Source organism: Macrotis lagotis, chromosome 4 (genome assembly GCF_037893015.1).
Source record: "Macrotis lagotis isolate mMagLag1 chromosome 4, bilby.v1.9.chrom.fasta, whole genome shotgun sequence".
Lineage (NCBI taxonomy): Eukaryota > Metazoa > Chordata > Mammalia > Peramelemorphia > Peramelidae > Macrotis > Macrotis lagotis.
In genome coordinates, this window is record NC_133661.1 from 99,671,403 (window position 1) to 99,685,067 (window position 13,665).

The 13,665-nt window shown below is 39.6% G+C and overlaps 1 protein-coding gene across 3 annotated transcripts in view; it reads left to right on the forward strand.

The window, feature by feature from the left end:
* AFAP1L2 (actin filament associated protein 1 like 2) overlaps nucleotides 1-13,665 on the forward strand; it is a 130,369-nt gene that overhangs the window by 108,262 nt on the left and 8,442 nt on the right. For all 3 annotated transcript variants that reach the window (XM_074233628.1, XM_074233626.1, XM_074233627.1), the window contains 6 exons: nucleotides 1,147-1,236; nucleotides 3,369-3,459; nucleotides 3,882-3,986; nucleotides 7,903-8,114; nucleotides 11,633-11,778; nucleotides 12,494-12,608. In XM_074233628.1, coding sequence (XP_074089729.1) covers nucleotides 1,147-1,236; nucleotides 3,369-3,459; nucleotides 3,882-3,986; nucleotides 7,903-8,114; nucleotides 11,633-11,778; nucleotides 12,494-12,608 — 759 coding nt within the window. The remainder of the gene's footprint in view (nucleotides 1-1,146; nucleotides 1,237-3,368; nucleotides 3,460-3,881; nucleotides 3,987-7,902; nucleotides 8,115-11,632; nucleotides 11,779-12,493; nucleotides 12,609-13,665) is intronic.

The following is a 13,665-nucleotide window of genomic DNA, read 5'->3' on the forward strand; positions in this document are numbered from 1 at the left end:
CAGTTTTACACCCAGAAACAAATGAAGAAAAGTTGGGAGACGCCTAGTCTTAAGCAGAGTCCTCAGAGCTGAAAGCCATAGCAGCCAGTTGTCACACCAGGCAAGGTTGAGGGGGAGCAGTAATCTGAGGGATGATCTGCAGCTTTCAGCAATCAGAATTCTAGACTATTATTGGTGAGGGAAGTAAATTTAAGATTTGATTTTGTTACTTCTTGAAGCATTCTCAGGACCTGAAAAGTCTGGTTGGTCTGAAATCAATCTCCAGTGAAGGACCAGGGGTGAAAGAGGAGGTTCTTTTCTTTAATCAGTTCTGCATCTGGGATGTATCCTATATACATCAACGTGAGGGATGACCGCCTTCAGCTATATCTGTAGCTCATTGTAGGAGAAGGTAACTGTAGCAGCTTGGATCATCCTAGCTTCTGCAGGTTGAAGGACCAGCCAGCCTTTGTACTTCCCTTTCAACCCTTTAATCGTGAATAAAGAAATTCTTCCCTAGAGGAGGAAGCAAGCTCCAGTGAGGATATTAAGGGAAATGTTTCTGAGAGGCACTTTCTCTCCCTAACTGGGTGTGAGAACATGTCAGAGAGAGGGCTCCAACACACTAAAAGGAAGAAGGAGGATGTTCAGGAAATGTGGTAAATTTATTGAAACCACAAAGGAACTATTAATCGAAAATAGGGGGGACCAAGGGGACCACAGTACCTGCTGGCAGCCCCAAGTCTGGCAAAAAATATTCATTTGTGTTGTGTCAAACTCAGAAATATTAGTGACCAGGACCAGTATGTTTGACTTCATTCCCTACAACTCAAATCTGCCGGTGACATGCTCCCCCCCTCCATCTGTTAATATGATCAATTGGGGTTTGAACCCTAATAACTTTCCCAGCTGGAAAAACCCAAAGGTTCTTGAGTTCTGAGGTACAGTTTGGGACTGGCCTTAGAATATAACAGGTACCTTCTAGGTACCTGGAAGGAAGAATCATTTCACACACTATCATCTGTCCATTCTCAAAAGATTCCTGGGCTCTCTGGCACTGGTTCTCTTGGTTGAATCAAAGTGCAGGCAGTGAACAAGCCTTAGTAAGGAGCAGCTTCAGTCTGATCCTGGGATGACCCACCAACTTGCTCCTCTCTTCCTATGCAGGTCATCCAAGAGGTCAGCGGCTTGCCTTCTGAAGGAGTTTTTGAAGGAAACCAATACACCCCCGATGCTCAGCGTCTCAATTGTCAGAAAGTAAGCCTAGTTCCTCTCCACAGAGGGGTTTCTTAATTTTTTTTTCCCTCTTAAAATGAAAGTGTAAAATTGGGAGCTTTGTTTTTGCATTTCAGTCCAATTAATAAGAAGCATGCTATGCCTGGATAAGCACAGTGCCTTTATCTTGGCTAGAAAACAAATGAAAAGGATATAGACTTAAAGTACTTTTTTTTTTTTTTTTTTGCTTAAGGGGAATCAAAAGCTTCATTGGAATAATATTAACTGTTTTAGATTCATAAATTTGGAGACTTATTTTCATGTGGCTGTTTTTTCCCAGTGAAAACTGAAGTGTCCTTAAATGTTTGTCAAGAAAGAAAGAGAGAACGAGAGAAAGGAAGAGAGAGAAAGAAAGAGAAAGGGAGAAAGGGAGAAAGAAAGAAAGAAAGAAAGAAAGAAAGAAAGAAAGAAAGAAAGAAAGAGAGAGAGAGAGAAAGGGAGAAAAAGAAAGAGAAAGCGAAAGGGAGAAAGAAAGAAAAAGACAGAGAGAAAGAAAGAAAGAGAGAAAAAAGAGCAAAAGAGAGGGAAAAAGAAAGGAGAGAGAGAGAGAGAGAGAGAGAGAGAGAGAGAGAGAGAGAGAGAGACTCTTATTGCTTTGAGCCAGTTTAAAAGACAAGAGTTTGGGGTACCCTAATTGGAACTCTTAAGTAAATAGTGGATTCAGGCAACTATAACTCTGGCATCCTACTTAGCTCCTGTGCTAAGAGCAAATGAAGTTGGTTTAGAGCTGAAGAAGACTCTCTGAACCTGGCTTTTCTCGTCTTTGAGTTGGAAGGAAAAGGGTATACCAAGAATTTGGAGGCTAGAAATTGCTGATGATCCTTTTGACAGAACATTTATATACATCCACAATATTTTTTAGTCTGGTAAATATTAAAACTGATTATCCTCCCCCCTTATGAATTGGAATAAGATTTTTAAAATTTTGCTTATTAGTTATTATTATTTTTTTCCTTATTATTGATGGGACTTCTATTAAAGTGTGCCTCATTGGGGTGTGTAGCTAATCCTAGACTCTTAAAGGTTATGCCATTAGAACCTATATTTTGATTAAGCCCATCAAGTTGGGAAGGATACAAGAGTGGGCCTAGTGATGAACACTCTGTTGCCTGCGGACCGGCCTAATTAAGTTTGTAGAGAACCATTACAAGAAGAGTGGTCCCCACAATACTTATATTTTTATGCCTACAGCAAAGACTGTGATGAAGAGAGGCTGAGATCTGTGTCCTCTGGTAGGAGTAGTGTTCATAGTGGGAAAAAGTATGGTACCATAAAAGCACAAAAACAAACCGTGTGAAAAAAATCAGCATATATTGAACTATCTCCACAAATAGAGAATCCATGCCAAAACCAAGTCTAGAAAAAAAGATTACAATTTTGCCACAGAAAACAATTACCTTTGTTATAAAATCATTGTGATGGTTTCCATGAAGGTTGATTTCTTTATTTGGACAACCATAAATGTTAGTTTCTTTTCTAGATGCTTTTGGAATGGCCCAGTTCTCAAGTGTTCTTGAATGGGTGGTCTAATCCTTAGCTAGATTTTTTCCCCCCTTAAATTAATTTGTACATGAGAAGCTTAAATATTAATATTTGAAGGCTAATCTGTGAAGTCACTAGATATGATTATATATCTTCACTTTTTGAGGATAGCATGCACAATTAGAAATAGTCTCTGTTATTCACTTTCTTGTTATAGATGACTGCTGGCTTCTCAGCATCCTAGGATATTGGCTAATATTTAATTACTAAAATAATCTGCCTGCTCCACTCTCCTGCAGCAAGTATGGTTAAAATCCCTTTGAATACTATTTTTGCTAGTATTTATATTAGACCCTTTGTACACCTGAGAACTAAGGAGGAAAATGGGTTTGGTAATCTGAGGGGTCCAAAGGCAGAAGAAAATGGGACAAACTCAGGGGAACTTGAAAAGTTACAATAAAAAGCTTTTGGGGTCCAGGTCATTGAATGTTAGACTTGGAAGAAATATTAGGATTTATATCTACTCCATGGGTAGGATAATCACAAGTTGGGAAAATTATTTTTCCCAAGATAATTATCCAGGTATTAGCCAACATCACCATATAGTTATGCTTGTCTTTACTCTTTCTCAGTTACAGCCAGATATAGCGGAGAAATACCTGTCAACCCCAGAATGTGGGTGTAGTGTGGATGGTCATCCTGAGACCCCAGAGACCAAAGATGGTAACAGAGTTCCTGCCCTGTGGGATGATGAGGGAAATGGCATTTAGGAAGCATATGGGTTCAAGTGGAAGTCATTTACTCCAGGGGATGGAATGGACAGAAATGGGAGTGGGGGTCTATATAGCATCCAATTTGTTAATCTGTTAAATTCATTTTATTTTTTCTGGATAATCTGGATAATTTTTCATCCATCCCATTTAGTTATCTTTTAAATCTTAAGCACTCTCTGTTATTAGTCAATTTTTTCCCTCAAAGATTCCCATGTCCTGTGCATTATCAGTAGGGAGACATCTATGTGAATTGACTCGGTCTATAGATTTTTATGGGATGAGGAAGAACAATCTTTGAGATCTTTGGGCTTTGGATGTGGGATTGTTTATGTGATGTGTGTGATGCCAATTTCTTCTCTCCATTCTTCTTAGTTAAGAAGAAAGGTACAGCAGGCCTCAAACTGAGCAACTTGATGAACCTGGGGAGGAAGAAATCTGCTTCACTGGAGAATACTGAGAGGTCTCTGGAGACATCCAGTAAGAATCATAGACTCTTAAAGCTGGAAAAGACCCCAAGAGGTCATCGGGTCAGGCCCCCTGCCAACAGGCAGGTGAACAATTAAGCCATCTAAGATAGAGTATTATTTATTCCTAACTTAAAACATCTTTTGGAATAGAAATTATCCATCCTTCCATGGTAGTCTCTTCCAGTTTTCCTTCTCTGTCTTCATAAACTATTTTTTTTTACATTTAACCAGAGGGGCGGACATGGCTTACTGGATGGTGAGCTAGGATTGAAGGCAGGAAGACTTGCATTCAAGTGCTACCTCTAGAGACGTGCTAGTCATGTTCTAGTTCATAATGTCCGAGGCCACTCTTGAGACCTGCAGTGGTAGTGGATACTCCTCACCAGAACACTCTCTAGGGCAATGAAATATTGCACCCAGATCCCTGTGTTTAAACAAACTTTTTCTTGCTGCAATTTTATCACATTACTTTCTATTCAATTCTCTGCAGAGTTGGAGGACTGGCCAGCAACTTCACTAGACCTTTAATACAGTCAATTATTTAAATACACAAAGTCATTCATTCATTCCTTCATTGAGCAAATAGTTCTCAAGCACAGAAGGTAAAAGGTGCTTGAGAAGCAGCATGGGAGAGCAAGGCATTTTCTATCAGAAGAAGACTGAAGTTGCAGTTAGAAGCCCTTGTGGAAGTTCCCCTTCAGAGCTGTCTGCCTTTTGTGGAAGAGAGCACTTAGAGGAAAGAATGGTCTAGTGGAAGGAAACTAAACTGTCAAATCTTGTCCCCGATAGATCTTGTCTTTGTAACCTTGGGCTAGCCACAGAATAACCTTTCTGAGCCCAGATTTCTCAGCTGTAAAAGGAAAGGGTTGGGCTCAGAGAATCTTCTAAGGTGTCCTACAACTCAGAATCTGTTCCTATCCACTTCATTTTTCTAAGTCCTGGTTCCTTCATCTTTAAAGTGGGAATAATAATATTTATATTCCTTTCCTCCCAAGGTGGCTGTGAAGAAAATAAACCTTAAAGCATCATATAAATGTGCACTTTTTATGAGGACTACAAAGAAATATAAGTCTTTGAAGCTTTTAATCTGGCAAGGCAGGAAGACACATTTACCAAAAGCTACAATTAAAGAGCAGCATTTGACAGATGCCATTTCAGTCTTACAGACAATAAACATCATAGGAATTCAGGGGAGGAAGAGATTGTTTTTGGCTGAAGTCCTGAGGGAAGCCTTTGTGGAAATGAAAATGGGCACTTGAGGATGGGTATTGTGAGCCAAAGTCTTAATGTCGGAGGAGGGCATAAGGAAGGCATCTTTAGGAAAAGGGATATGAATAAGTTTAGTTGTAATGAAATTTTCGTGTAGAGGATGTAAGAACTGGAAGCTTCTTTAGAAGTTTACCCCCCCTCTTCCTTTGCAGATAAGGAAAGTCTTGTCCAGGATTACATGGATAGTGATGGAAGGAAGGCTATAACCTGATTTTTCTGATTCCCAAGCCATTGTTCCATAGCTACATTTCTTCATTTTTTCAGATGAGGAAACTAATAGAGAGTCATTGGAAAAAGCACTAAATTTGTAGTCAAATTTAAATTCCAGTTCTGCTATGGAAAACCTATCTGACTTTGGGCAAGAGTCTTTCTTTCATGCCTCAATTTCTTTACTTCTAGAATAGGCAATAGTGTCTTAAATTGGCTTCCAAAGTCTTCCCAAACTCAAGGTTTATAATCCTATGAAATTAGCAATTTAGTCAAGACTAGAACAGTATTCTAAGGCAAGTGTACTTTCTAGGAGGTTGTAATAGTTGAAGTGTAATTATCATTAATTCTTGGGTTTCTCTTGACCAAAACATTTCAGCTTTCCTCTTTAGAGAAAAATCTAATCTTTTAATCTCTCAGTACCTGTCATTTATTTGTTCATTGTCTTCTGTCCATGGTGGTCTGGGTGTTATTGCAAGCATTCTTATTCAAGAAACTACTTTCCCCAGAGTTCAAAGATGTGGAAAATTGAGGCTACACTGGGATGAGAACCTGACCTTGCCTTTGGAGACATGTCTTTTTCCACTGAGGGTGATTTGTGCCTTTTGGTGCCAATCTAGTTGTGTGGATATTGCATCATCTCAGGAGTACCGCCTCCAAAGGGCATGGTTTGGTGCTACATGAGAATAGTGCCAATGAGTCATTGTTTCTGGGTGTTGTAGCAGTGTTATTTTTGGAAGTATACTCAGCAATGAAACGTCCTTCCATTCCCGGAGGAGATGGAAAGGCCTAGGGAGAACAAAGTAGCTACCCTTCCCAGGACTTGACTGATCCTTAGAATAAACTGGTATAAGTTAATAATAATAATAATATTGTTTTACATTTTATTCAGTGAGGGCTTTAAGGTTTCCAAAGCACACTCCTCCCATTCCACACTAATTTTCTTCTGCTTACAATCCAGTTTCTAGTTAGGACTAGCATAATGACCTCAACTACCTTCCACTTTGGGTGGGAAGCATAGAGATACTGTAATAGATATGGTTCATCTTGGTCCAAGAAAGGAATGGGATGCATTGAACAGAATTACTAGGTTTATGACCCTGGTTCTAGGCAAGGTATAGTTTGTGCAAAATAATTTTTAAAATGATCAAAATGGCTTAGAGAGACTATTTTGTTAATTAGACAATAAACACCCACAATCATCCAGGATAAGACTGGGGGGGGGGGGGGGATATGGAAGGATAAAATAGCCATTGCCTTCAGGAGGAGTCAGTTTAGGTTTGGCTGAGGAAGTAATTCTAAAACAAGGGGAATACAAAGAAAACATTCTATCTGATTAAGTGCTAAGCTGGGAGAACTGGAAGTGTCAGTACTGAGAGATAGAGCAACTAGAAGACTTGATGAAGGTTACAACTGAGTTGAGACTTGAGGGATAGGTAGGTTTTTGGACAGATGATAAAGGGTTTTCCTGAGAGAAATGGGCCCAGAATGATCATGATATGTTTGTAGGACAGTGAAGTGACTTGTCTGATAAGAAAAGCACATCTGTGGGTGGACATGGTGAGAGAGAAAGCGGGGTAGGCGCTTCGGGTGCTGGCAGCTAAGAGGTTAAGGGGAGACACAGAAACTGTTATTAAAAGAAATTGATGGCCTCACCAAAACCGTGGGAAAGGGGGATTTAGAGCAGGAAATAGGGGCCACCTCTTTAGGCAGCAGATTTTCCACAGACCTATTGCTTATATAAGCGAATTACAGCTTTGGGATAAGAATCAACTTGGAGAGTTGAAATCTGTTTTCAGAGGGGCAGCATTCACATCTGAGCCTCATCTAACCCTGCCTGGGTTATTTCCTTATGGCTCAGTCAATTCATCTTATTGTGTTATTATTCTCTACTGTCATCTTGGGCACAATACTCTTCCCGCTCAGAAATCAGATTTAAAACAAAGGGGACCTTGGAAATCATTTATCCAGTATGACACCATCATTTCAGAGATAAGAAAACTTGAGGACCAGAAGGTCCTGTATCCGGATGTAGAAAACCAAAGTTCAAATTCCAGCTTTGCCGCTTGCTATCTGTGTGACTTGGGGGAAGTCACTTAATCTCTCTGGGCCTCTGGGTTCTTCCTCTGTAAAAATGAGAGGGTTGCTTAATTTTATGATCTAATGTGACCTGAAAAATACTAGCTGTTGAACCCACATTCCCAAATTCTATCCTCCTTTAAAAAAACAAGACAAGAATACAATCACATTTCCTTTCCTCCAAAATTCAAAGCCAGTGAAATATATATATATTTCGTGTGTGTGTGTGTGTGTGTGTGTATGTTGTCAAGGCTACTCAGTTCCCTATTTAAGGATGCTTAGATGCATTAGTCTCATCTCACTGGACCTACGTCTAAGACTGAGACTTGGATGAATGACTGCCCTTATTACAGACAGTTCTTTCCTGGCAGGTTATCTGAACGTCCTGGTCAACAGCCAGTGGAAATCTCGGTGGTGCTGTGTGAAGGACAGCCACCTGCACATCTACCAGGACAGGAATCGCACCAAATCGGCACAACAGCCCCTCAGCCTGGTGGGATGTGAAGTAATCCCAAATCCCAGCCCTGATCACCTCTATTCCTTTCGGATTCTCAATAATGGAGAGGAGCTGGCCATGCTAGAGGTAATGTGTGTGTGCTCAATGATAGCAGCAATTCATAATTACAGACCATACTTTTCACCTGTGTGATTTCATTTGTTCTTGAGGAGGCTCCTGGAAGGCTGGTTATCCCTATTTTTATGCTGGAGAAGCCATGTAGATGTCCAGAAACATGGTTTCCACAGCCTGGCCCCATCTCTACTGGGCAGGGTCTGAGTAGAGAAGTAGCAAGAGTTAACTGGAAATCCAGAACAACACTCTAAGCTTGCAAAGGGCAATTAAATATAGCCTGGCATTATTTTTATTTAACATTTGTCTGAGATTGTTTTAGTAAAAAATGTATTTTTTTATTTCCATCCCTCCCTCCCTTTCTGACCTCAGGGCAGTTATGGTAAAGTAGGAGGACAATGAGAACAACTTCCTGCATTTATGGTAGAAAAGTTATTTATAACTCCCAGAGCTGCTAAAAAGGCTTCAAGAGATCCCCAAAGGGGGGTTATTTAGTTTATGCAGCACCAGATGGAGGCTTCTGTGTCTATAAAATACGAAATGATGTGACTGGAGCTGATCTGAGAGAGAACTGAGCAGAGACACACATATGAAGTTTGCTGTCTAAAAACCTCCTCCTTCCATCACTGCCATTGGGGAAGAAGAACAAGTACAAGAATAGGGACAATCTGATGCTTCTGTTAGGCTAAGACTAAGAAAGAAAATACCAGTGCTGCTGTATAGCCATCGTGCATATGAGTGTGTGTATGTGAGACTATCCTTCATTAAAATCTCACTCTGATGATGCTTTAGAGGGAGGAAGGGAATAAGCATTTTAACAGCACCTACTTTGTACAACTGTTATCTCGTTTGGTCCTTACAAGGAAGGTCTGAACAAGGTTCAGTTATTATCCTCATTTTACAGTTGGGGAAACTGAGATAAGTACCTAGACAAGGGTCACACAACTAGAAAGTATTTGAGGTTGGATTGAATTCAACTCTTCCAGACTCTAAGTGGTCTAGGAGATCCAACTACCCGGCTAGGGTGACCCCAAAGGTCATGCCCAAAGTGGAGGGCAAGTTCTGGCAGGTCTTACCTGGCATAAGCAAGGAGTGGTCTGTGGGTCTGTTGTCAGCACACATAAATTAGTTTTTTAAGCACAGGTATGGTTCCTTTTTGATCTTTAACCCCCTAGTTCCTAGTACACATAGGAACCAAATAAATGCTCCTGGGTGGTCTGATTAGCCTAGGCTAGAGAAGCACTTCACAAGACAAGCTCACTAGAGGGGTGGCTGTGAAGATTGGTTTTTTTGACTTCAGCAATTTGTGAAGATTCAACTAAAATTTGTGGGAAGCTTTTCCTTCAAAGCTCCTTTATTCAACTACTACTTCTTGTAAGAAATCCTTCCCAATCCTCCCACCCCCTAGCTGCTAGTACTTTCTTCCGTAACTATGTTGTATTCATTCAGGGTGTGTGTGTGTGTGTGTGTGTGTGTGTGTGTGTGTGTGTGTGTGTGTGTGTGTGTATGGTGTCTTCTTATTAGAATGTAATCTCCTTGAAGGCAGAACTGTTTTTCTTGTTTTTGTATCCCCAAAGCTTAATAGCATAACAACTGACCCATAGTGGCATTTCTTTGCTGATTGATTGATTATATGTAGAAGAATTCAGATGACATGTGGCTTTAAAATGTGTGTGTATGTTTATATATATTTATATTAAGGTAATCTGTGTATGCTCAATGATAGAGGCAGTTTACAAAGACAGTACTTTTCACATGTATGATTTCATTTGTCTCTACAAGATTGCAAGGAGGCAGGTTATCCCCATTTTATAACAGAAAACAATCTATGAAAAGCCATGTGAGTGACCAGACTCAGTAAGGAGAAACAGAGACAGAGTGTGTGTGTGTGTGTGTGTGTGTGTGTGTGTGTTGAAAGAATGTGGGTCTATACTATACATACCTATCTAGCATGGCACTGTCCCAACTAATGTCACCTAGCAATAATTTTAATATATTGCCACCTGATCCTGCTGTAATGGTATTACATATGTAACAATTCTGCCTTTGTTTCTGTCAAATTAACTTTTCTGTAATACTATTTTGGTCTACTGTCATCTTTTCTGGGACTCAATAATTGTTGTTAGGTGGATGTATCTATATGTATGTTCCTGTACAATTTATGTGCTTTTTATCCCCAAACCACTGATCCTAAAGAATTTTTTGTTACAATTATGCTCCAGTATTGCCCTCTAGTGGGAGAAGAGCTTACATACAACTGCCTCAGGATCCTGTACTTAGGAAAATACTATATTGGATGCAATTCTAAATATAGGTTGTTGCATTCTTTAACCATTTCTTTCAGTTTAAGATATTCTATATCCTTTAATGGTATAAATTAAAATGGAATCTTGATTTTTAATTTTGGGGCTATTACTCCAGTTTCATGGCAATATAGCTCTAATTTATTTGTGCTATATTAGTAACATGACATTAGAAAGATATCCTGGAAGTTTATACCATGAGTGGCACGGGTGTTCTCATACCTGACCTATTTTTAAAAAAACTTATTATCATCAGGGTTGGGGTTTGCTAATCTCCCATGTCATGCCGAAGCTTACATGGTAACTGTTCTATGTCTTTCCCTAAAGGGGAATCATAATAGTTTCTAACCAATACACACACACACACACGAATTCAGAAGATCAAGACTGGAGTCCTAGATCCTGCACATACTTAAATTCTTTGTCTTGATTTCTTAAATGTGGATAATTCCATTTCTGTCTATTGAAATTAAGTATTTAAAATATTTTTCTAAACTTTAAGGTACTGTATAAATGTCACTTTCAGCCTCTTCTCATGTGGTAGTTTTGAGTCTTTTGTAATCTTTAAGATGTTGTATAGAAGAGTGATGGCTATTAATACACTATAGAAGAAAGTATCATGTTTTAAGCATGTGAATATGTGACTGTGTGGTTCCATTGTGTAGTCACATTGAATAGTTAGGAGCAAAATCATAAATTTAGATTTCTTTTACACATGGATTGTCAGTAGTAAATATTTAAGAGAAACCTGCTTTCATTGCATAGGGCTCTGTCCATTAAAAGGTACTGAAATTCCAAAGCTCTTGGTCTGATTTATCTTCAACTAATAATTACATGCACTTAACATGACAACAGACATTCCGCACCTTCTGAGAAAATGCTTTGTGCCTGTTCCTACCATCAAAGTTCATGAATTTTCAATTAGTTCTTTTAGGGCACTGGCACCACAGTAATAATTCAAATGGGTGAGTTGGCACATTCCTTTATGTTGTGCCACCTGCATATTTATGAAGAGAGGAAATCTAAAGGCTCCCAATCCATACTGCTCGGAATGTTCTTTTCGCATCTGTTTTGCTTGTAAAGGTGACACTTGGGGAGGGATAGTGATCCTTTTCAAAGGCACATGAGCTGATGTTTCTTGATGAATGAATGCTATTCCCGCATTATGAGGCCTTTTGGAATATAGGCTATGCTGCCTTGGTGGACCACCTCTGTTTTTCTCCATCTCAGGCCAAATCGTCCGAGGAAATGGGCCATTGGCTGGGCCTCCTTTTGTCTGAGTCAGGGTCCAAGACAGACCCAGAAGAATTCACCTATGACTATGTGGATGCGGATCGAGTTTCCTGCATTGTGAGTGCAGCAAAGACCTCTTTCTTGTAAGTTCTAAGGAAAAGCTGCCTTCTACCTGTCCCAGGTGGGATTGATTACATACACAGGAGAGGGAATACTAGATTGATTTCTAATTCTAGCTATCGGTTGTCATGGAATTGGAAGCAGGGCCATAGATGAGTTACTTTTGAAAGAGGTAAGATTACTTCTCACTGAAAGCCATTTAATATGGCCTAGGATGTGAAAAAAAAGTCAATTTCAAACCAGAAGACTTGGATTCAAGTCCCACTGTGACTGTGGATAAATCATCTGTGCTCCGTCCCCTCAGGAAACTCTAACACTAGAAGTTGCCTTGTAACATTGGTATTACAAGTCCCTCACTGGGATCTCCCTACCCACCTCAAAACAACAGATCTGGTTAAAAATAAACAAAAACCCATTTTTTCCTTTAGTTCTGCTAAGAACCTTCAGCTCATTACAGTGGAGAAGCCTGGAGGGACAATGATGTGGATGCTTTGTCCTTCATTCTTGAAGACCATGTCCGGGATATGAGCTTCAAGTCTTCAATAAGAGGCTTCTCTGTAGTTCTTCATGATCACTCTCAATTCAGGAGGGGGAAGGTTGCTTGCTGTTGAGTGAGCTTTCATTAGATTGCATCTTTTCCTATGGAAGACAGTTTGAATATTTCTAATGTTCATAATCCCTTTGAGCAAAAAGATGATTGCTGCCTCCTTCCCAATATCTCATTTTTATGTCTTCCAGTTTAATGCAGAGAAAGTATTCAGAACCTAACGCCTATATCGATAACCTGCCCAAAGGTCACCAGCACGAGGAGCCTTATGATGAAGTCATTCTGGATGCAAATGAGCCATTATTAGTAAGTTTTTGCTCTGGACAGGTGTGCAAAAATAAGTGCAGCTAATTGTATGCAAATACTGAGTCAATGAGCCAAATTTTCCTGTCCTGTTTGCTTTATGAGGACTTTTCATTTGGTTAAAGAAGGAAAGCAAGCTCTCAGCATGTAGATCAGTCTCCAGTGAAGCCCTACCTACCTTTTACCTCCTAGCTCTCAGATTTCTTCATACCTGTGGAAGGAACTCCTCTGAGGGCCAGCCCTGTACTCTGAGGCAGAGACTCCACATATACAAACATTGGGGGGTGGGGGTGGAGAATGCTCAAAATGTTATAAAGGGATGAATATTAGCTTTTGACATATTTTATTAGAAATTCAGTCTACAGATCTGGGAAAGTTCTGTAGTACACTTTGGCAAAAATGATGACTAGAATAATTGAGAAGTAATGCCAAAGACTTCCTGTATGGTGAGAAAATAATATTGTAGGACCACTTATGATAGTGGGAATAGAGATGTCTGGATAGCAGAGGATCTTGTAGGTTGCTAATGTGTAGTCAAATTGGTTAGAACTGGGTGTGAAATGTATTTGGAATACAGGCAGTAATAACATTAAATACTCAGACTTAGCTTTAAAAAAATTGATTCTTGCATTTTTGACAGCTTTTCTCTTGAAATATCAGTAGCTGATTTTTTTTTTCCAACAAGGTTGGATCCTAGGGGATTAGCCTAAAGGAGTAACCCATGTTTTCTGAATGTAGAAATGGAGATAGATATCTCCAGTCTCACTGAAGTTATAAGGCAGAGATGTCTCCCTGTGGTTTTGAAAACACCAGAGATTTTCAATCATATTATAAAGAAGACACATTTTTCATTCTCCTGAAGTATTAAGAGCCCTGAGCAAGGGAAGGATGACTTCTCACCCCATCCTTGGCAGCTGCATTTCCATCCCCACTGGCAATCCTTCAAACTCCAGGTGTTGGTTGGCAGGATCAGATACTAGACAATACTTGATTCAATTAGGGGCTTATTAGATATATGTAATAAAACTAGTTTTCTCATAAATCTTCAGCATTTCTATAT